Here is a 24,363-nt window from a genome sequence, read left to right on the forward strand (position 1 = left end):
GTTATCTACTGAAGAAAGTTTAAATCACTGATGTACTCTACATAACTCGAGGCCACTTTTGCACGCACATGCATTATACAAGAATTTGATTGCTGTTACCCTCCAGAAACACTTAGCTAGAGAGCGATGAGATCTTTTACTTCCTTCTAGTCAAATGTTGAGGGAGATGTTTGGTCTTATTTCTCCTCCGGAGTGCAGTTTCATAAGAGCAGTCATTGTTAGAGGAATGTGTGACTTACATTGTTCATCTGGATGACTGAAAGAGGCTGGCTTATGAGGTTGCTCTCTGATAAAGGGTGATAGAAGGTGAGACTTTTTGTCTCAAGGTGTCTCAAAGGAGAGAAAATATATTAGATTTCAATATATCAAATGTAGAAAAGTACTAATATAGAATAGCCTGAACTTTGTGTGTCTCAGGAGAGGGCATATGAGGTAACTAAAAGTGCTTATGCTGTAAGAAACACACTGTGAAATCAGTTGTAGCAGAGACAATGATACAAAAAAAAAAAAAAACCAAAAAACACTCAGTTTCAGAGAAAATGACTTGATAAAACTCTGGGAAGCACAGCAAGTTTAAAGATTAACATAACCAATAAAATGACCTAAAATTTTGCTTTTATAATAAATGAATTTCAAAGGTTATTGTTTAAAAAGGACAAGAAGCCAGGTTCCCACAATTAAAAAGACATCAGAGGCTCTGTGAAATAATGGTGGTGGATAGTATCCAGTGGCCACAAAAAATAATAAGGGGGCATAAATATGAGATAATGCTTGATAACAAACTGTATAAAAAATTAGGGTTTTGACCAAGAGAGTCAGATCTCAGCTGACATCTTGGGTTTGTTGGTTTGCTCAATAAACTCTAACCTTTGGCACCAAGAACTGCTGACTTTGAGAGTTTTCTTATTGAGAGTGAAGAAAAGTTCTTCACGCTCCATGACACTGGCTGCCCCATCTGGCCCTAATGACTTATAAACAGACCTGAGTGCAAGAGACAGAAGAGGGCCAACGGGATAGGCTCTGGCAAGTGAAATACTAACTGGAATTGGCCTTGGTGTATTTTGCTATCTGTGGTTAAAGTGCAAAGAGATAGTGATAAAGAGACATATAATCAGTTCATTGGGTAATATAAAGGTGGTCAAATACCCTTCCTATTTTAACTAAATTTTACATTAGTAACTGGCATTTTGACAATAAATAAATAAATGTATATATTAGTTTGATTTCACATAATATCTTAAATCCATATAGAAGTAAAAAGATTCCAGATTCCATCCAGATGATTAGATTATGAAAAATACCATGGTATACTGTATCAGAATATCATGATATTAACATATATTGTACCGTGCACTGGAAAAATATATTTGTGGTGTATATAGCATTATGGTGTATAAGTATTTTCTACATTGAATAGTTTAGTTTAAGTGTAAATTCTACATACAAAGATGTAAAAATTAACGCTCTAGCTTATAAGTAAATATTATTTATTTCAGTTTTTTATTTTTACAATGTGTCCTCATGTATTACTCCTTATCTTTTTAATTTGTATTTGCAAATTTTATTAAATGTCACTGGCAAATAAAATAAGTAAATTGTATTAATCTTTTCAAAGCTAGTGTTTACAGCATGCAATTAGCTTAAATAATTAATCAGCTTGCATGGGTTCATGGTTTACAAGTTTATTTACAGCATTTTAACTATACATTTTTTTGTTACATTTGTTAACTTCTTGTTTTGTGCAGCCTTAAGTTCATTTTCTACTCAAAACTACCTGTTTGTGATAAAAAAAAAAAATAAATAAATGATCTGTTGATTGTCACCATGTGTTGAGGTCTGCATCAGCAACAATTCATTTGAATTCAATGCAGAGTGATGATGTCTCAGACACAATAGCATGCATTATTTTTGCCTGCTGGAGGCTTATGTGTGTCAAGTAGTACATGATAAAAAGATGTTAATAAGAAAACTTCAAAATGCATTATGTTTCTATAAGGTGTTTACTTGACCATGATGACAAAGTTACTGAGATTATGTTTAAGTTAAATGTACTCCCTTTAATCAATTAACCAACAAGTTAAGTAGATTTTAGTTTTATACTATTAAGATTTTCTTTGAAAAACTATGTGCAAACTTGCAACAACAACAAAAAAAAGGAAGTAAATCTTACTAGTCATTTTTTTCAGTGTGGTACAAGTCATTTTAAGAAACTTCAACTAGTGAGGTCATGTGAATACTTAATAGATGCTTTGTATCTCATATTTTCATATTATTGCTACACTATGTACACAATAAAAGAGTAAAAATGGCAATCCCAAAGTCAACGGCTTCTAAAAGTAGTCTTGCTACCAGCACTGAATTTTTGTTTTGCAATGATGTATTCTGAAATGCATAAAAATAGGATTATACACTATCCCCTAAATTAAGAAATATCTCTAAAAATAGAAAGCAGAACTATTTTTCCATGGAATCTTGTGTTTTCTGTATTTGCACTGTGTGTAATCACCATGCTTTGTCCATGTGACTATCTATTTTGCATATGCATATTTTACCTCATACAATGAGTATATTGTATCATTTTTAAATATAAATGATCATTATGTAATTCAATAAATAATAAAAAAAATAATAAAAAACTAAACCAAACTGAGGTGTTGAGAATTGAGCATCAGCAGCAACCATGTGGATCTGACTTTGCAGAGAAACTACACCTGCATCACTTCCTATGTGCTACTTTCTTTGTCTTCCCCTGAATAACATAAAATATTTTCACAAAATGGAAAGGTTCCTACTTTCAACTCTGATGCAAAACGATAGGTTTGCTTTGCTGTGACCACGGTGCCTTCAGTAATTAAATTCCTCATAAAAAGGTACACTATTTGACTTGAGACGAAAATAAAATAAGAAATATGTCTTTTACTTTTATTATTTTGAACATCTTTGTATTTGTTTTGGTTTGCATGTTTATTTGGCTTATAATAATAGCTATATATTATATAACTATTATATACACTTAGCATTTCCTTAGCCCCTGATGTTTTTAAATCATAGAAATGCCCCTGGTTTGAGGCAGGCTACATTAATAACCCACATATAGCATTTAAGCAGCAGACAAAATAGCTCATAAAGACTGGACGAGTGCATATTTACGAGTTTTAAGTGCACGATACTTTGTTGTTGTTGTTGAAAGATTCTTTTTCATTGTTATGTCAGCCCCATCTGCTGGTCACTTCCATTTATACAGCTCTGTTGAATATATCTAAAATGTTAGATTACAGTTAAGTAGATTTAATATTTGGACCTGATTTGCATTGGTCTGACATTTATTCAGGGCGGCCACTAAAATTGAAAGAGCCAAATTTGTGGGCTCCCTCTTTCCCAGACCTAATGATGGTTAGGGTTAGGCTTTAGTTAATAAGTCCCCACCCACCCACACACACAAACACAAATACATAAAAGGGCCTGGTATTTTTATCATCAGGTACAAATCATTAATGCATTTTCTAACTTTTACGTGACCAGTATTTGTATTCCAACATGTGTAATTTCTTTTCCTGCAGTGTTTGTGGCAAGGATGCAAACTTTTTACACTGTTATGTGTTTAATTCAAGAAGAACATGATATACAAGAACAGTTCTTATAGCAATAACAACCATAATTACCAAATATATATTTTTTATTATCAATTTAGTACAACAAATCAATCCCCACCCACCACTCCCCTTGCGTAATGTAATTAAGAAGTGTTTACTGTTATAGGTCCCTCCTAGTTGACTGGTTTCCATGTTTCTCCTGTGTTTTTCCTCTATTTTTTATCTGCAGCCTCCCTGAGCAACAGCTCTCTAGCAAGATCAGGCCTTCCAGAGCGAGTCAAGCAGTTTGCCAGCATGGAGCATTTTGAAGAGGTGGAAGGAAGGCCCCTTTTCCAAGCTGTCAGAATGTGAAAAGCTTGTTGAGAGAGGCTGTATGGTGCGCGGAGGCGGGCGATCTGTACAGCGGAGCGGCGAAGACGGAGAGACATGGCGAGAAGTGCTGCATCGTCCTCAGTGAGCTCATCACAGAGCCATGATAACAGCTCATCTGAGAGAGGATCTGGAAAACAAACACTTTCACTACTAACTTAGAACTATATAATCTATAGTTCATACAGTATAAAAATCATTATGTCTATGGAAAGTCCTCATAAGTATAGCCACATCAATGTGTGTGTGTGTGTATAATTTTTACACACCTGGTTCACTGTGCCGCAATATATATGCACTTACAGGTCGAAAGATGGTCCTGGCACTCTAAATAGAAAACAAGCAAAAATCAACTTTCATAAACCCACTAAAAATATAATTCCTGTGTAAATGTGTCACTTATGCAATGATGTATGATAAGGCACTCCAATTTCCTTAAGTGCACGTTAAACGTTAACTTCTCAATTGATCTTTAACTCAACCTCATGCCATCTCTGATGTGTATAACTTTTTTCTTCTGCTGAACACAAAGAATATTTCAGCTCTGTAGGTCCTCACAATGAGAATGGGTACCAATAGTAACCCATAAGTTACATCCATATCTTCATTAGTGATATAATAAGTGTAGGAGAAAAACAGATCAATATTTATCTTATTTTTTACTATCAATCTCCACTTTCACTTTGGTGATTCATATTTTTTATGCATATCACCAACTACTGGACAGGGAGGAAAATTTATAGTAAAAAAGGAACATGAATGTTGATCAGTTTATCACCCACAACTATCATATCACTTCTGAAGATATAGATTTAACCACTGGAGTCTTATGGATTATTTTTATGCTGCCAACAGATCTGCGATATTCTCCTAAAAATCTTAATTTGTTTTCTGCAGAACAGTTCATACATCAAAGGTGAGGAAATAATGAGATAATTTTGGGTGAACTGTTCCTTTGAGGTACAGTTAATTTCTGGATTTAAAGTATTCTACACTTTAAAGACTTGTTAAGTCTATAGTTTACCTTGGGCAAAGTGAGTGGAAGCCTACAGACAGGCTCTTCTAGAGGACAGTCTTTAGACAGGGCCACTGTGTCACCATTCCAGACCAAGTGACCTTTGGTGACCCTGAATAAACTGGCAACACCTTTGTAGTGAGGAGAGCTGTAATTGCCAAAGGGGTCCACTTCTTTTAATCTCAAATAGAGCCGGTTCCTTCTTTGGTTGTGAAATGTGATTATGTGAGAATCTGTCCCCTGATTACCTATGACCACAAGTAGAAGTATACAAGAAACAAGTACATACACACAGTGAATGTAGCCAAGTGGAATTTAAAATCTAGTCATAAATTGGACATGGCTTCTTTAAGAACCTGAGTTTTGCTTTTAGGCATTCTCTTGTGTTAGAGACGTGAGAACATATGTTGTGTAAAAGAGCTCCCGGTTTTGTTCATCGGTTGATAATTCTTTGGGTAAATATCCAATTCTACACAAAATGTTGTTAAATTGCATTAAATATGTGTTCAGAAGAGTTGTATGTTAAAATGTAGTGTTTGTTATGGGTTATTTTTAAGGGATACTCATGGATTGCATGTGTGGAGTTTGACCATGTTTTCCACACATATGAGGATTGGGTTTGTAAATATGGAATGAATCATATCTTATTTGGTGATTTGAAGCCCAGAGTGTTTTCCAGTTTAGTGAGTAAGTGTAATACGTGCTATATGTGAAAACATGTGTAAAGATAATTTTATTGTTTAAACTGTTGTATATGTACTTAAAGCCTGGTTAAAAATGCATAAAATGCTTTACATGATTTAAGCATGTGTTAAATATATAAACTGCTGTGAATGATGTAGCAGGTTTTAAGGTAATGTATGCTGAAGCATATGGGTAGGCTAATACCCTGTTTGTGTATTCTTTTGACATTAGCCACTACTGTATTTTTTAACCGTATTTCATTGAACCATATTTAAATTTTGTATTTAATTTACGTTTCACCCCTTTTTCATATATGGCCCCATTGACCACTGGTTTTATTTTCTTCTTTTTTTTTTCAACAGCCGTCAGAGTATAACCCCAAAAATATATTTTTGTATTCTGTTTTGTTTCTTTACAACCACCAGCTACATGAATAAATAATGAAGATTTCTACATACAGAAAATTCTAAAGCATCAAAAATAGTGAAAAGTCAATGTCAGCATTGATGACTATCTATTTTAGAATAAATATTCTAATCATACATTAGTATTATTATAAAACAGATATTCAGCCAAAGTAAGGAATGTGCATGAGTTATGAAAGAATAATCTAATCTAATATATTATAATATAATATATAATATAAAAAATGAAAGTACAAGATTTGCTCAACGTAGTACTGCAGGTTATGTTCCCACTGAACCTGAGCAGCAGCTGTTGTCCCTCCCTCATGGAGATTTTTGACGAAGGCTCTGGAGGTCCACAGTAATCCAGGGCCTGGAGTTCAGAGAGCTCCCAGGTAAGATCTGTGCTTGTCAGTGTGGCCACAACCACACTTTTGGGGTCCAGACGCTCATGATGGAGTACAGTGGTGACTGAGAAGATCTTTACAGCTTCTTCCAGCTCTTCAACGAAAGAAGTCAGGTAGGAAGATTTTACAGAGGATTGAAAGCGAAGGACTATTAACCTGAAGAGGCATGTGAAGAAGGAGAGGAAGTTCAAAGAGACAGTTCAAAGGGGCATTTTCATATCATGCTACCAAAGATTTGTTTTGATCAGCACCTTTCATAGCTCTCGGAAAGTTCAAAAGAGACCAGACCATTCTGTAGGTTCCTTACAATGACTTTATCTAAAACTTCCCAATGGTTCTCTGTCCAGACCAGTGGAGCAAGCTGCTCTTTACAGTCTTTTGGAGACTTAACTGAGGCACTATCAACCCTGTGTTGGAGAGAAATACATTTATTTATTTATTAATTTCAATGCAATTGTTAGCACCGATATACAGTAAACCTGATTTCCTCACAATTTAGAATGTAAAATTATTTACCTAATCTGCTGGGATGAAAGATGGCCTGGTGCTGGAATGGGTCTGTCAGTATCGTCTCGTCTCGAGATAGAAGGACATGGCAAGATAAGCGTGAAAGGTCGTCTGAGTTTAAGTTTTGAGGGGTGGCTTAGGTACAGTAAGGGAGTTGATGTGAGAGCAGCATGGTAGGAATCATTTTTGGATTTAAGAGAGGATAAAATAGCAGCGTCCACTGGCTGAACCTAATGTGACAAAAAGAAAGGCCACTTTGATTTAAAAGCAGTTTAAATGTACAAAATATGTCTGTCATGTCTCAGTGAGCAGTTCATTATTTTGATGGGACACTTGGGCTCAAATGTGTTAAAGTTCTTCTATGTGCGTGTAAAACATTTATTTTTTATTTTTATTGTATAATTTTTTTTATGATTTCTCCCTGAAGCAGAGAGAAAGTTCTCAAGACACATTTTCTTCTGGTTTGCTTTAAATAAATAATAAAATAGGAACAACAGACTGCTGTGATACATTACCCTGAGTGACAAGAAAACCTGAACGTACCATTACTTGAGCAACAATTGGTACAGCGAAGGAACCAGGCAAGTAGTCGAGGCATATCCTGGAGTCCACACTGAGTTTGAGAGACAGTCCAGCCTTTGGTACAGTAAAACTCTCCGTCCTCAAACGGGACAGAACCGCGAACACACCCAGAGAATACACCCGCACTACTGCAAATGATCCCTTTAAGGAAGACACATACAGTGCCATTATACTTCCTAAACATAAGCATATCCATATCATATATAAGCTTATAATAATTATAAAGGACATTAACCATGTTACATTGGAACAATCTATGATAAACTCTGTGATAGGCTTTAAGTAACAGAAATTACACAAATTATTAAAAAAAAAAATTATAATTTTGTTACAGACCCTTTGTCCTCCATAGAAACCTTTGGTACATGTTGGAGTAACATAGCTAACTCTTTGTTCCAGATCCAACACTTTCACTGTAATCTCTCTATAGTTCCCACGGTAACTCGCTCGGAACGGCACTGCTATGCTGAGTGGGAAGGGACATTTGATGTGGCTGAAGTTTGAAATGCGGAGAACACTGCTGACCAGCTCCTCTGATCCTGATACCATGAGAGAACTTAGGCCATCAACTACCTCACATGTCATGACATTTGCAACCTCACATGGGGCAGTTATGTAGCAGACTCTGGGACTCTCAGATTCTGCAAAACTGGCTCCTCCTGACTGGTCTGCAAGTCTGTCACCAAAAATACAACCATTGTTAAGAAATTATGTAAATATAAATGATCTGAAACGCTGATTATGTGGTTTTATTAGATTGTTCTTTTTTAGGGTCAGATTCCCAGACATTAAAGGCCAAAGTATACTATAGATGTCCTCGTTGCGGATCGCTTAGAGTATCACAATGCAGTTGAAGTGGGCAGGGCTGTTTCTGAGCATATAAGGGCCCCATGCAAAATCCTACTTGGAGCCTTACTTGTAGGAGTGCTTCACGATGACGAAGAACCTTTAAGCACGCTTGTGCCTTTCACATCTAGCTACAACTCTCTCCTTACAGTTAATTTTCCCTTCCCTCTCGGGCCAAAAGAGGGCCCCCTATAACTGCTAATTGAGCCATAACAGCTACCTGAGACTGACTCGCAGCTTTTAGTGTTTAATAAAAAAAAATAACCTTGCTTTGCAGAGCCCCCTGGTGGCTTGGAGGCCCTAAGTGGCCACTTATACAACTTTTAGCTAGAAACGCCCCTGGTAGTGTTCACTTTGAAAAGTGACCGTGCGCAAGCCGATACTGAATGCTCAGGAACAAAGTATATCTGGGTCTTAAAGGGATAGTGTTTCTGTGTGAGAAACAGAACAATATTTAAGTCTTTTTTATTCTAAATCTCCACATCCACTTTCAGATGTAAAAGTGAAAGTGGAGATTTAGAGTAAAAAAGGACATACATTTTGATCTGTTTCTCACCCACATCTATTATATTGCATCTGAAAATATTGATTTAACCACATATGGATTACTTTTATGTTTGCTTTATGTGATTTTTGGAGCTACAGATGTCTGATCACCATTCACTTGCATTGCATAAACATACAAAGCTGAGATAATCTTCTAAAATCTTCATTTTTTGTTCTGCTGAAGAAAGAAGTCACACACATCTGGGATGCATGAGGGTGAGTAAATGATAAAGAGAATTTTATTTTTGGTGAACTATCCCTTTAAGACTATAAATCGGAGGGATTTTCAAAGGACAAATCACTATAAATAGTAGGCTGTTTCTTCAACATTTGGGCAATTTCATGTCTCAAGGGTTGATTTTTTTTATACAAATTTCAACCGTTCAGGTCAAATTTAAACTGTACTAGTATGCCTCCATTTATTTTTTATAATATTTTTATTTTAGCCATTTATGTATAGATTTTATTGTTTTAGCCTTGTCGCAGACCCAGACTTTCAATATTAAACTATAGAAATCCATTATAAAATTACAAATAAATAATTACAATACAATAATTTAAACAAAATGAAATATAAACCATAAAACCATAAAAGCATAACACATAACATACAATTTCAATATTTACTAAATGACAACTTTCTGTATTTCCACCACACCAAAATGTATTGCCCCTAATAAAGTTTTTCAAAAATTAGGTTGAAGAAACACCCTTTTTTATAATGTGGAATAATATATGGTTTGTACAATGTTTTCTTGTTTACACAATTCTCCTCAAAGAGAAAGAGAAAGCTGTTGGACTTATCAACAGCACTGTCCACTGGAAATATTGTTACATCACACCTGCCCCATAAATAGACTTACCCAACAGTGACCAATCCATGCTTAAGTTTTTCACTCTCGTCCCTGCTTTTCTCTTTCCCCTCTCCTTTTACTTCCTTTACTTCACCATTGAGGCTCAGGCACTCTTTGCAGTCAGACACTATAACTTCATACATTGAGTCTTCTTCTGTTTCTTCCTGATGTACAGAATGCAATTTCACGTCGCTTGTTTCTTCTGTGATTTGTCTGTCATACATACACACAGTGCAGTGCTTCATTGGATCTGATGTAGGACCAGTTGGAAAATCTGAAGAATGCACTTTTACAAGATGCAAATGCTGGTCTGTGCTTTGGCACTGGGGAGCGCTGATATCAAATGCTCCTGTTTTTATCTGGTCTGTTGTATCCAATGGTCCAATACTGATAGGATCCAGCTGTCCATTTCGTTCAACTCTGCTTTGAGTGGGTAGGCTCCCTCCCATGACTTCATTAACAAAAGCAATGCCAGTGTCGAGCCTCCTGCTCATTACACAGACCTGGTTTACAATAATGTGGACATCTTCCAGTATATTAAGTATGACATCAGTCAAATGGTCTTGGAAAAAACGGGATCCATAGGAAGCATCTAAAATCACAAAATACTATTATTCTAGTGTACCCTATAATAATTCTAAGACAAGCCTGGTGAGTGTGCATACTAACAAATGTATTCTATTTTGCCATTTTAATAACCTTAAATTAACCTTTTATAACCTTAAGGAATAGTTCACCCAAAAATAATATTTCTGTCATTCACCATAATGTCGTTCCAAACCTGTAAGACTTTCTTTCTTCTGTGAAACACAAAAAGAGATGTCAGGCACAATGTTAGAGACTCACCAATGTTTTATCCATACAATAAAAGTCAATGGTGACTGAGGCTAACATTCTGCCTAACGTCTCCATTAGGGTTCCATAGACGAAAGTCTCAGGTTTGGAACTGCATAAAGACATAATGGTCATTTTTGGGTGACCAAACCCTTTAAGCTGTTGTCCTTTTTCAATGTGTATCCAGTATCCATATTTTCTTTGAAAATGTTGAACAATCATGCCAGTAAAGCTTGGCTGACTCTGAGAGACAAAGTGAGAGACCAAGAGGGGGTTTGGAAACTTTCCTACAACTCCATCACAAAAACCCAACCTTCTCATAAAACACTTACCCACATCAGCTGTTTGCTCCTTAGACGCTCTGTCTGGGAGATTGCTTGCCAAATTACAGTACATTCTATGCTCTGTTAGTGTGTTCGCTGTACCGCAAAGTACCTCTCTCAGCACGCATACTTGTTGAGTGTGAAGAACACTAAACTCCTTAAGAACCTGGAAAAGCCTTGGAAGGAGCCCAGCTGAATCTCCAGGCCCATTAGGGAGCTCTCGGTTAGGTCCGGTTTCTCCTCTTGTTTCCCCTGGTTGTAAAACTCCCTGCAGTTCCTGAGCTGTTGCTTGTAAGATGTTTAATAGGTCATTCTCTTGGGAGAATGTTACCTGGACAGCTGCCTCTACCATACTTTTAAGTGTGTTCTTAAAGAGTCTAGGACCACAAACTGAGGATTTGATTATTACAGGAAGAAAAATAGTATGCTCCTTTTTTTCTGTCTCTCCTTCCTGTAGTGATGTTTTAAGCTGTTTTCGTTGTACAAGCCCACCAGGTTTTACTACCACAGGCCTGTAAAGAAGTGTTGTCATGGCAATTAGAAGGTATGACTTGACACAAAAGCTCCCCTTAGTAATGGTGGACTCTAAAGAAGAGTAATGTGTTTATGTGTGAATGGCCATCCTGGTCAGATATTCAGTTTCCAACTTTAAAATGTTATGTGTAAAGCACATATGCAAACACTATTGTAACAGATAGGGCTAGAATATAAATGCTTTGTATTGTATAATATTATGCGTGTATACATGCATAAAGTATATTATTATACACTATTACTCTCTCTCCACAGCTCCCCTCCCTGTATACGAATGACTGCACTGCAAAGGACCGCACTGTCAAGCTCCTCAAGTTTGCAGATGACTCCACGATTGTTGGACTCATCCGTGATGGCGACGAGTCTGCATACAGACAGGAGGTTGAACAGCTGGCTGTCTGTTGCGATCACGACAACCTTGAGATGAACACGACCCCCACCATTCTGAACAGCACTGTGGCAGCAGTGGAGTCATTCAGGTTCCTCGACTCTACCATCTCTCAGGACCTGAAGTGGGACACCAACACAGACTCCATTGTGAAAAAGGCTCAGCAGAGGTTGTACTTCCTTTGCCAGCTGATGAAGTTCAACCTACTACAGGCACTGCTGATACAATTCTACTCAAGTCTGTCCTGTGTACATCTATAACTGTCTGGTTTGGTTCAGCCACCAAATCAGACAGAAGGAAACTACAAAAGACAGTCAGGACTGCTGAGAGGATTATTGGTGCCTCCCTACCCACCCTCCAAGACCTGTACATCTCCAGAGTGAGGAAATGTGCAGGTAGAATCACTTTGGACCCCACACACCCTGACCACTCCCTCTTTGAGCTGTTGCTCTCTGGCCAGTGCTCAGCGCCAGGACATCCAGGCACAAGTACAGTTTTTACTCTCAGGCCATTTTCCACATGAACAATTAAACTGCCTCAGGGCTCCCCCATAGGGCAATAATGTAAATACATATCTCATGTACATATGTAAATTCACATATTTAATTCAATAACTGTACATACCCCTACCTTGCACATATATTGCCACTTGCACATGTACATACGGCATTCTGTTATATGTCCTATTAATTGTATGTCTATTTAGACTCTTACCTTGTTTTATATTCTGTGTCTCACTGTAATACTCTGTGTGCACTTGTGTACTTGAAAACACTTGGCAATAAAGCTCATTCTGATTCTGAATGTGACAAAAATGCCCCCAACATGTAGTGACAACATTTCCCCCAAAATGAATTACTCTTAACATTTGATAAATTGTATTATAATTTATTCTAAGCATCATGCACATTTTTTATATATACAGTGTGATTTGATTCTAAATTACATTTATTGTTAACAGCCTTGATAAATTAATTTGGACTTTGTATATATGTAAAAGCCCCCTAAAAATAAGATCCAAGGGGCTACTATTGCCCCATAGTAAAAAAAAAAAAAATAAACAATATTTTCTGACCCTATGTCTCACTATTTTTTATGTCATTGTTATTGTGCTTCATAACTCAAAATTAACTGCCAGATAAAATAAGTAACAAGGGTTTATCTAATATGGAACATGCCTGTACACGCACTTGTCAAACAAATGCACTTGTCATATACACTCACACAAATGTTTTTCCACTAACAACATGCAAAGATATACTGTGTATATGCCTACTTGTAACACCCTCTTATATGTCATAATATAAACTAAACATTAAATTAGGTTATGCAATTGAGTGCTTGAAATTGCTTTTAAAACTTTGTTGAATATTGGTGTTTAAGGAATATGCTGTAAGGCACTATAGGACAATAGTACAATATTGTATACTATGCAAACCTTTTTTCCTTGTTTTTGCATTCACAATCTATCCAAACCTCATAAAATATGATTTACTATGTTCCCAACACTCCTGTACAATAGTCTTTGCAGGGTGTGTCATTTGCTTGCTCGCACATCCCGGACCATTAAAGAGTCACACCAGATGCTCGTTAGTATAGCATTTGGTGTGCTTTAAAAACACTGTAGTGACAATCAATATTTGTCTGTCCTTGAATGTTGTAATTCTTACTCTCTGAGCACTCATGGAAGGACTCGTCATCTTATGTTTTCCTGGATGTTATTTGTGTCTCATATTGGACTTCAGATAAGTGTTATAAGTGCTGTTTATATTGAAAAAAGAGACTTTCCTTGTTTGATTCCTGACTGTTATTTCTCGATTTCCTAGAATATTCACTCAGCTACTTCAAAGTTATATTTTTGAACTACTACGTTTATTCCTACTGCATTGAGAAACCGATTATGTTCAGTTCTCCATTTCAGTTGTGAGAAAAGGGACTGAGTTTATACCTAGCCTGAGTATGCATTTCTGTTTGAGTTTAATTTCTCATTTGAGATTTGTTATCCCTACTTCTGAAGAAATTTGATGCTTACCAGTGATGTTTACCTGTCCGGACTTCTGTTCTAGACCAATGAGATGTTAACGATACTAGCCAATGAATACTTACCTGTCATGAGTTTTGGTTTGTCTTCACCCACTGGTTCCTAGAATTACCTTAACGGCTGTTATGGATGAATGCTGAGTTGACTTTTGAGAATCTCCTGTGGACATGCCTATGCTAAACCTATGAACTATTCTAAAGACCATATCCTGTTTGCCCAGTTGTCCAGCACTCTTTGAATAAAGCTCCTGCACCTGGGTTCATACCTAATCTCTATTGTATCATTACAGCATGATAGTAGCAAAAGGATGGCAAAATACTATTTTAAGTAATAAAGGTCCTTAAACTGGTCCTTTTGAAGTTACTGACTGTTCTTTTATCACTGTTTTCTGAGACATTATCTGATCATATGACTGAATCTAACAGTGATATCATCCAATGAGTCTTTAACATTGGATTTTCAATCCCACTTATTTAATAAATTTGGTTAATCAGAAGAATTTGAGGTACTTTTTGCCTGTCATTCATTTTGTGCATTCAGTGTAGCCTGAAAGCAGGAGGACGAGAGCCTGGTACTTGAACCAGATCATTCAAATCATATTCATCTTCATAACCACTTGTAGACAAACAAGTGCTTATGAAGCTGAATATGATTGTATGATCTGGTTCATAGTGGAATGCTATTTTAATTTGCATCATTGCTTTTGACATCTTTGAGATGTGGAAAAATCTGAAAATTAGTTGAATTATGTGAGTCATGTTGTTTTTTGCCAGGAGGGAATGTGTCTGCCATGGAAGTCAGCTTGATCTGACCCTGTGCTCTGTCTGTGTGCACTCCATTAGCCCTCATAGGACTGCATGTCATCTAGAGCTGGACCTGAATGAAAAATGTTTTTTTTTTTCTTTTTCTTTTTTTTATTAGAACAAAATATAGGACAAACAAAACAAAACAATAAACCAAAAACAAAACAGGTTTTGGCATGTGATTATGTGAAGTCTAGGTGTGAGGTTGTGTTGTGCGTGTGTACATTCAGTATTCAGTATGTATGTAAATATGTAAGGCAAGCTGTGTAATAAAGAGTAAAGAGGGGATGAAAAATAATTATGTATATATAATAAAATAAACTATGAACAGAAAAAAAAAAAAAAGTAAAGGGAGGAGGCATACCATGGAGATACGGAGATGGGCCACCATTCGGGAGGAATAAGATTAGGACAGTAGGGCAGGACAGTAAGGCACCCCCAGCCATGAGTCTGATGCATCTTCACAACCGAGACCAGCATGCATGTGGCCTGCAGGTCGCCTTCAAAGCCCACCGGGGAGGGCCAACCCACTGGACAATCGCTTTCAAAAACCTCTCCCAAACCACGTGGGGGGAGCCAGCCCACTAGGAAGTCAGTGTAGTCAATAGCCTGCTGTCCGAATCAGGAGAACTGACCCTCCACACAGGCCCCTCCCAAACCCTGCGGGGGGTTAGAGCCCACCAGAGAGTTAGTGTAATCACTGTCTTGCAGTGTGCATCAAAGAGTCAGAGTAGTTACTGTCTCGCCATGTGCATCAGGGACCTCCTGCTCAGTCTGCCAAAACTGACCACTCGTGAAAATCCCATGGTGTTGTCCGGCTCTGCATCCCAAAATTATTAAGTTATTTAAATAACATATTCTGGGGGGAAAAAATACAGTCATTGTAATCAGAAAACACTAATTAAATAAACTGTATATAGAGGTATTTCCATAATTGTGTTAATAATAATGATGGTGAAGACAAAGCTGACAATAGTGATAATAATATTGATGGTAATGTAATGGTATTAACAATCATAATGGTAATAGCACAGATAGTAATAATGACAATAGTGTTATAAATAATAATAATATGAACAACATATAATATCAACATGTATATGCATATATACAGATAAAACCACAACTATATACATATTTTGAAATATTTTTATCCTTTCCCTTTGTAGAGATATGATAGGGAGAGTGCATGGGTCAGTTTCCAGGTGTTTAATTTAGATTAAAATAAATAAAAAATGGGTTCCAGATGTCATTAAATGTAAATATATTCTTTTTGTGGGTGAATGTTATTTTTTCTAATGTGATATATTCTGTAAGAAGGTTGATCCAATGATTGATATAGATGTGTTTTTAATTTCCAGTTTAACAGAATTATTTTCTTGGTGATAGTTAGAGAGATGAGGAATGGGTTTTTATATTTGGTTGGAAGATTATCGACTTCTATGGTGTTACTGAGTAAAAAAAGAGATGGTGATGGAGGGATTCTACAGCCCATGATATTGGAAAGTTTATCAGTCACTGCTATCCAATAGGAATAAACACTCTGACAAGTTAATGTGGTATGGAATTAACCGTCAGTGCTATCCAAAGTGCATTGTGAACAGGTGTCTGTGTTGCTTAAACCCATTTTATTTGTGAGTTCTAGGAATAATCTTGTACTGTATGAGTTGTAAATTTGAATTACTAGTCATAGAGAAGGTATTGTTACAAAAATCTTTCCAGAATTCAGGGATAAAGGAGAGAGATAAATAATTTTCCCATTTGACTATTGGTAGTGTTATAGTTACATCTGTATTTGATATTAGTTTATAGAGTTTAGATATAAATTTTTTTGAAATTAGTGATTTCATTATTTCTTCCATTAACCTAGAAGGGTGTAATGGGTTATTTGTTATATTCATCTTTGATTTAATAATTGACTTTATTTATTGATACTGGAGAAACTGTCCCCTCCCTAGACTGTATTTGAGAGATTCCTTTATGCTGCCATGATTGAAAGTGTACAGGAATATTGTACAGTTGAAAATCAGGATTGTGCCAGATTGGGGTGTATCTACATGGAGTTAGTAGAATAGAATAGAATCAAATAGAATCCTTTATTTTGGTCACACATTATACACACAGTATTTTGCATATATACAGTGAAATGTATTAGTTTTCACATATTCCAGCTAAGCTGGGGTCAGAGTGCAGGGTCAGCCATGATACAGCACCCCTGGAGCAGATAGGGTTAAGGGCCTTGCTCAAGGGCCTAACAGTGGCATCTTGGTGGTGCTGGGGCTTGAACCCCCTACCTTCTGGTCAGTAACCCTGAGCCTCAACCACTGAGCCACCACTGTTTACTTTCCACCAGGCTGTCAGAGTTGAAGGGATTGTAATATTTTTAAAGTAGTTCATATTTTATTGAGTTTGGTAGGAAGGCAAGGTCTGCAACTGAGGAATTTTTGCATTGATTTTCTTCTAATTCTATCCATGAGTTATTACAATTGTTTTTCTAAATCCATTTCATTAAATATTGGAGCTGGTTTGCTAAAAAGTAAAAATTTGGTTAATCAGAAACAGTAATTTTTCACACTTCAGAAGAATGCAGAAGTGTGAATGGGAGACCAAGACAAATATAATTTTTGCTAAGCCATTTGCTCCAAAATCAAAAGAAAAATGCCACAATTATGTTTAGATAACTTCCCAAAAAAAATACAAAAAACAATAGAGAGCAATGTATTACGAGAGGAGATGTTACTGTCACTCTCTCAGCAGCTGTGTTATAACTCATTTTTAAATGTATCTCTGGGGAATATAATACAAATTATAATGTTATAAATTTACAAAAAATAATTAAAAAATTGCAAATCTAAAGAATACAATTTTGAGTTTCAATAATGTTCTTTCGTCATTGTAAAACACATTGCACATGAGTTGAGTCGAGGCGTCAGCGCTACATTCAACGCCATTGTCAAGTGCCGCACTGCCCTCCACATACAAGAGTTGAAGAAAGCTTCACGGAGGAGCGATTTTATGATGGTAATGTAATGGGTCTAAGTGTTTTCTTGGTGAATTTAAATTAGTTCAATAACTGGGGTCATATTTGTAAATGATAAAGTTGTGTGAAAAACACTTTGGTATGAAGTCACTTCATAGACTTCGATGTATTTTGCAGTGCTGATGCGAGTCATGTGAAGCACCCTTAATGCGTATAAATATCACTCACTTTTGCACATTAACAGGGGCAGAGCCAGGAGTTTTTCAAAGGGGTGGCCAGGCAGGGGCAAGCGATCAGTCTGTGATGGCACAGAAATGTGCGCACATGTTAAGTTTGTTAAGTACAGAGATGTTTTCACCTCTAAAAACTAAATTGTGCCAAAAAATGACCAAAAAGAAAAATACTAAAACAGCAATTGCGAGTGGGGTGGTCAGGCTTTGGCCGTGGCCACCCCCTAGCTCCGCCACTGCACATTATTCATTGCTCTTTACAATCACAAAAGTGACCGATTATGGTTTCCAAACAGCAAATTTCTCCTAAAGGTGAGGAGTTTGGATCCCTGAAATTATTATTTTTTTTCATGCAATTATTTAGTTGAATTTGATCATTTTCCACGGTACACTTGACAACCCGTGGTTGGGAAACACTGGGTTGGATGGTTGAAAACATCTACCAAACCATATAGCCTCTTCTTGTGGTCAAATGGCTGCATTGCACATTCAATGAACTGCCCACAGATGTTCACCACAGCGACCCTCAGGATATGTGTGTATATCATTTTATGTGTAAATATATGTCAGTGGTCTTCGGTTATTTAAACACTGGACTTCAGCGTTTCTGATTTTGTTTTTTTACTTATATTTGTTAAATTGTTCAACTTCATTTAAATATAGATTAACGTGTAGTTCAGTTTTTACACAACCTCTGCTTTGGCAATATTGCATTGTTTACAGTCATGCTAATAAAGCCACTTTGAATTGAACTACCCAAAGATAGCTCTTTAACAACGCAGAGAAAAAAAATAAATAAAAAAAACTATTATTATTATTTAGATTTTCACATTATATCGAATGTCCCCCTCTGAATGTATTTGGTGGTAACGGCCCTGTATTCATACAAGTTGCGGATTTGTTGTGTTGTCGATGTTGTGGTCTGACACATTCCATCCTGCAGAATACATCACCGGAGGGCCATCAAGCTGCAACACGCAGAAGAGGAAGAGAGAGAGAGAGAAAGTGTGAGAGAGAGAGAGAGAGAGAGAGAGAGAGAGAGAGAGAGAGAGAGAGAGAGATTTATCAAAATTACTATATTGAAATATCTTACCAAAATCATTATATTGCAATATTATTTGAATTTCAATCTAGTCTGATGATTTGGCCATTTGTCGTGATGCCCGCATGGTCAGATCAGCGGGGATTCAGGAGCGGTTGGTTACGGACGCAGGTAGGCGTGGAGAACAGCGAGAGCGCCCCGTCCAGACTCGAAAGCCGGAACGGCAGTTAGATGAAAGTTTCTTACGAAGTAGAAAGTTACAGCAACAGTGCGACATCAGAAAGCGAACTAGGAGGTTGCCCAGTGAGGTAGGTTCAGATTTTGCTTTCATATTGACTATGCCTTTCGTTCATGGGGTCAATACGAGGTTATAAAATAGCTATGTTACTATAGTTCATTTGTGAGAAATCGACTCCAAATTTGCCCAAACTCGTTAGCTCCTTTAAACTGGGTCACTTGTATTTGTTTATCAGCGCTTTATGCTCAAGAAAGACACTCCTTGTGTAAACACTCACGTCAATCTCAATCTCACTTGTTGATTTTGCGAATTCATTCACTCCGACAATCACAACACATTTGATACAGCCATTCTGCATTACACGTGCAGATATTTCAGTGTTAGATTTCCTTTGTTTTTTCTTTTCTTTCTTTTTTTGGGTACAGCTCAAGCTTACACCTCTAAGTTTTAAATGATTATTGTTATTGACAATAATAAGGAATGTACAGCTGTATGCTGATTTTATGCCATGATGAAGATTTTATCAAGTTGAATATATTCATATATGCATTAAAATCTGACTGGAATGACGTTTGCAGCCTATTGAGTTTTTCATATTGCAACTCACTTTGCTCTTGAGTTGTGGATTTTATAAGAATGTTATTTGTAGTATCACGCACTCAAAGAAGTAAGTGCATGGGGACAGCAAAGTAAAAGAAAGGGAATTGCACATTGTTTGTGCACATTCTTCACACTATTATCGCTTTGGTTTACAGTGGGTGTAAGACACAGGCCTATATGAAGGGCATGCATAGAAGATAGCTTTGCAACATATGAGTTTTTAATATTGCTGGACTTTGCTCTTGCGTAGGGTTGCAACGGTATAAAATTTTCACGTTATGATAATCTCAGAAAATATCACGGTTTCACGGTATAACACAATTAGTATTATCAGTTACAATGACACTTAAAGGAGTGAAAACAGAAGTTTTTTTTTTTGGACGAGCAAACACTAACATAATTGAAACTTGAAACCATTTTTTGTGGTTGTGTAAAAAAAGTCTCCCCTTTGATAATAAAATAAATATAATAAATAAGAAAGCTAACAGAATTATAATAATAAACCAAATTATAAATATGACACAAAATAGCATGTAACTATAAAATGTTATATAACTAAAACATGTTAGCAGCATAGCATGTTAAATTAACTACTAAATGAAAAATAATATCAGCTGTGTGAGCTTTTAAAGTAATGTCTTATGATTATTAATAATTAACATATACTGTAGGTGCATGACAGCGCAGCCAGACTGCTCCTGTCTGTCCCTTTAACTCAGTGCTTCTCAACTGGTTTTGCTTCGAGACAGATTTTACATTGGATATCAAGTGGCAACACACCATAGAAAAAAATTAACCTGTATTTAATGTATCCTGGGTTACATTTCCTTTTATGTTGCATAGTTTTGTTCATGGTTTTCAAGTGCAAAGACATGCATCAAGTGACATTATTTTTGTTGTTGACGTCAACATCAAAAGCGACTGGAAGTTTTCTCTCCCCCCTTTTAAAAATGTAAGAGTATATTTACTTATATGAGCCCATTATTATCCCGTTTGTTTCCTAATTTCAAACAGAACATACATATTACACAGGACGAAGGGCTCATCATTACCATGGTTAGGTCAGTGTAGTTACTATTAAATAACAGAAATAATAATAACAAATTATAATATTTATGAAAAATAAATACTAGCTGAAGCACATCTTGACACTTTAACTAAAACTGCCACTGTTGATATAAAATGAGGTCTAACAGATTCTACCTTTAGATTATTTCATATGAAACTATAACATTTTGTCAAAATATAACAGTTAATTTTTATTCATGTAAAATCGTTAAACAATTTTGTAAAGGTGATGATGTATAATGAAAAATAAATGATTGCATAGCACAGTGTTGCTCTTTTGCTCCTCAGTGCTGTTTGTCATGTCAGGGCTTTCTATTGTTTGATGGGTTTGACTTGACTTCCTCCGTAATGCTTTAAACTAGAAAAGTCTCACTAGAATTGAAATGGGTATCATCCGTTTTGAGGTCTGCGCTCGAGGGAAGCCCGGTTGTTGCACGTGCGTGTCTGAGACCAGAGCAGATCCTGATTGCGAGCTAGTTTCATTACACTCGTGCGAAAGTGCAGATGAGAAGCGTTTAGCTTCTATGATTGCGAGATTATCATTAAATCTGTCTCGGCAGTCCTACATAGGCTATCACTTGGGCGGCCGCCGAAATATCTTCAATGGAGAACCATGGCATTGTTCTTTCCCTGCTGTCCACGACCCAGTCCGAAAAGACCTGTGACCCACCAGTTGAGAAACACTGCTTAAACTTAACACGCACAAACTTATGTCAGACCCCTCGCCTCGCTTCTCTCTGACATTTTTTCTGCTGCGCGTGCGTGTGTGTGTGTGCCGTCGCAAGTTGACGAGTCTGACAGGCAGACAATGAGGAAAAGAGATGCGCAGGTGAGATTCTGGTTAAATTTTTTTTTCAATACTGTAGATAAGAAAATGTACATGGTATGATAACCGTCAATTTTCAAACCGTGGTATACCATGAAACCGGTAAACCACTGCAACCCTACTCTTGAGTTGTGGATGTTATGAGAGAGATTTTTGTGGTATGTATGGTGATTCAAAGCGAGAGAATGGCATTAGTAGTGTTATTGCAGAAAAGTTCAGCTTCAGCAGACAGGTTAACCTAAACATTTTTTTTAGGTGAAATCCTGTATTAGTAATTTGAGTACATGTTACATAGCAATTAGATGATGAAAATGATTAACTATTTCAGGGCTCAACGCTAAGGATTTTTTCTACTGGCCCGATTGGGCCAGCGCTTCAGATTTTTACTGGCTCTGGCAACATTTTCACTGGCCCCAACACAAAAATGACAAATTATGTTTTTACCATCATGGCTTTAAAAAATATGTCTGAAGATATATATTTTATATATCTTTTGTTTTTAATACAATGTCCACCATGGGCCTGGGTAGCTCAGTTAGTAAAGACGCTGACTACCACCACTGGAGTCACAAGTTCAAATCCAGGGCATGCTGAGTGACTCCAGCCAGGTCTCCTAAGCAACCAAATTGGCCCGGTTGCTAGGGAGGGAAGAGTCACATGGGGTAACCTCCTTGTGGTCGCTATAATGTATGGTACTCGCTCTCTTTTGGGTGAGTGGTGAGATGGGCGTGGATGCCACGGAGAACAACGTGAAGCCTCCACGTGCGCTATATCTCCATGGTAACGTGCTCAACAAGCCACATGATAAGATGCACGGATTGATGGTCTCAGATGTGGAGGCAACTGTGATTCGGTCTCCACCACCCAGATTGAGGCGAGTCACTTTGCCACAACGAGGACTTAGAGCGCATTGGGAATTGGCCATTACAAATTGGGGAAAAAAAGGGGAGGAAAAAAATTAAAAATAAAATGTCCCCCAAAATTGAATCACATTTATAATATGCAAGATATGATTTATGCCTTATCTAATCCCATATATGCACTTTACAGATATAAATTCATAAATACATCATATTAACCTCAGCCGTGCTTTTAAGCCAAGAGTTCTGTGGAGGAGATGATGGGTTTTCGGTCACCCGTTTGGTCATGCTGTCATCCAACTTTTGTCCATGTGTAGTGTTTTTACAGGAAGGACCAATGATTTAGTCAATGAGTTGAAGACTGTTACAGATATTCATCTTCACCCTGCAGCTGAACAGCTCTGATGATAATAGCCTAATAGCTATAGTGATCTTGCTTCATTTCATATTAAATGGCATTATCATGTCGAATTAATGTTTACGTTTTGAAACATTACCTAATTAAATCAGCTCGTGATTTCCAAACACGTGTATAAGTGGAGTTTAACAAAGTCTATTACCTCTCATTTGGCACTTCATCTCTAAAGGTGAACTAATGAGAGAAAATGTGTTTGTTTTATTACAGTGGGAATAAAACTAGCGCTCAGTCCCTTTACGAGAGCACATGCATGTTAAACAATCTACGCTGAAAGGAGAAAGATGACAATTAGACATTATGCGCAGAGAGACATGGATTTTCAGTCCTATGGAAAGAAACTGTTGATTTCTTGTGTTCGAATCTGTGGATTACTAATTTTCACCAACATGTAAAATAAAAAAAAATGTGGGGATTTCACACACTGTGAACATGGAATGTGCTGGGATACTTTATACGTTAACACGTTAAATCCCAATACGAAATTCATTAAGTGGGTTTTTTTCCTGCTATTTTCTACACATTGGTAATAGCTGTTGCTAAGACACTCACCGTACGTTCACACCAGAGGCGGCGAGAGCGTCAAATCGACCGAAGTCATTCATTTTCAATGACAGCCAGCGTCTCTCGGCGGTGAGAACAGCGCGGCGAGTCTTGGGCGGCGTGGCGTCAGATGGAAGTTCAAGTGCAGTCAACATTATGGTAATGAGCTGTGACGCGGTTCGGCGGCAACCTATTGGAATATAGAAGTGCTTCACTCTAGCGAAGTCTAGAGAACATAACCGTGTAAACTTTGGTTCCCACCAAACATTCGTTCCAAAGATAAAATGGAGGAGAAACTAATTATTGCCGTGATGGGTTTCCCTGTAATATATGACCAAGACCACAGTTATTATTACAAACGTATTTTATTTTGATAACAAACAACTATAATTTTAATTACTTTCTGCCATCGATTGATTTCTTATTTTCACATTTTAAAGAGTTCATGAGGATATACGCTACTTGTGATAGGTCGGCAAAAAGTAAATGGTCGACATATCTGGACGTTTAAATTGCGGCCCCTTTAAATATAGTTCACAAAACAAAGCATTCTGAACAAACGTTGCCCCCTATTTCAACTACGTCAGAGCGTCCTTGAGCGTCGAAGGCAGGGCAGCCAGAGCGAATTTTGACGCTATCGCCGCTTCTGGTGTGAACGTACAGTCAGAAAAGTGTGAGGACAGTAGCAGAGTGCGCTCGGTGTCTGCGCGATCTTTTGCGTGCACGCGACTGTGCTTTGGCGCGTCCGGTAGGCCTATATTATGCATTTGCGCGTCTTTGCGAGATAAATATACTCACACTCACACCTTGGTTAGAAGACTATGTTCGCTC

The 24,363-nt window shown here is 37.1% G+C and overlaps 2 protein-coding genes across 2 annotated transcripts in view; one reads left to right on the plus strand and one right to left on the minus strand.

The window, feature by feature from the left end:
• Positions 1 to 3,805: 3,805 nt before the first annotated feature.
• dthd1 (death domain containing 1) lies at positions 3,806 to 10,256 on the minus strand. Its single transcript, XM_052129178.1, has 9 exons — positions 9,817 to 10,256; positions 7,898 to 8,237; positions 7,523 to 7,702; positions 6,989 to 7,209; positions 6,724 to 6,879; positions 6,342 to 6,628; positions 4,987 to 5,285; positions 4,232 to 4,289; positions 3,806 to 4,119 (listed from the first exon to the last, which is right to left on the minus strand). The coding sequence occupies exons 1-9, from the start codon at positions 10,254 to 10,256 to the stop codon at positions 3,806 to 3,808; spliced, it is 2,295 nt and encodes a 764-aa protein (XP_051985138.1).
• Positions 10,257 to 19,184: 8,928 nt separating this feature from the next.
• Positions 19,185 to 24,363, plus strand: part of LOC127651108 (arf-GAP with Rho-GAP domain, ANK repeat and PH domain-containing protein 2-like) — a 125,162-nt gene continuing 119,983 nt past the window's right edge. The window contains exon 1 of the mRNA XM_052136824.1: positions 19,185 to 19,290. Within this exon, the coding sequence (XP_051992784.1) occupies positions 19,214 to 19,290 (77 nt within the window). The 5' untranslated portion in view covers positions 19,185 to 19,213. The remainder of the gene's footprint in view (positions 19,291 to 24,363) is intronic.

Source organism: Xyrauchen texanus, chromosome 1 (assembly GCF_025860055.1).
Source record: "Xyrauchen texanus isolate HMW12.3.18 chromosome 1, RBS_HiC_50CHRs, whole genome shotgun sequence".
NCBI classification, from domain to species: Eukaryota; Metazoa; Chordata; class Actinopteri; order Cypriniformes; family Catostomidae; genus Xyrauchen; species Xyrauchen texanus.

Excerpts from the sequence above, each read along its gene's own strand:
- dthd1 (XM_052129178.1), bottom strand. The coding sequence starts at position 10,256 with ATGGGAGGGAGCCTACCCACTCAAAGCAGAGTTGAACGAAATGGACAG. Across the intron at positions 5,286-6,341 it reads CAGTGGGAACATAACCTGCA|TTGGCTACATTCACTGTGTG; the intron begins GTACTACGTTGA and ends TTTAAATTCCAC. Across the intron at positions 4,120-4,231 it reads ATTGCGGCACAGTGAACCAG|TTAGTAGTGAAAGTGTTTGT; the intron begins GTGTGTAAAAAT and ends TATAGTTCTAAG.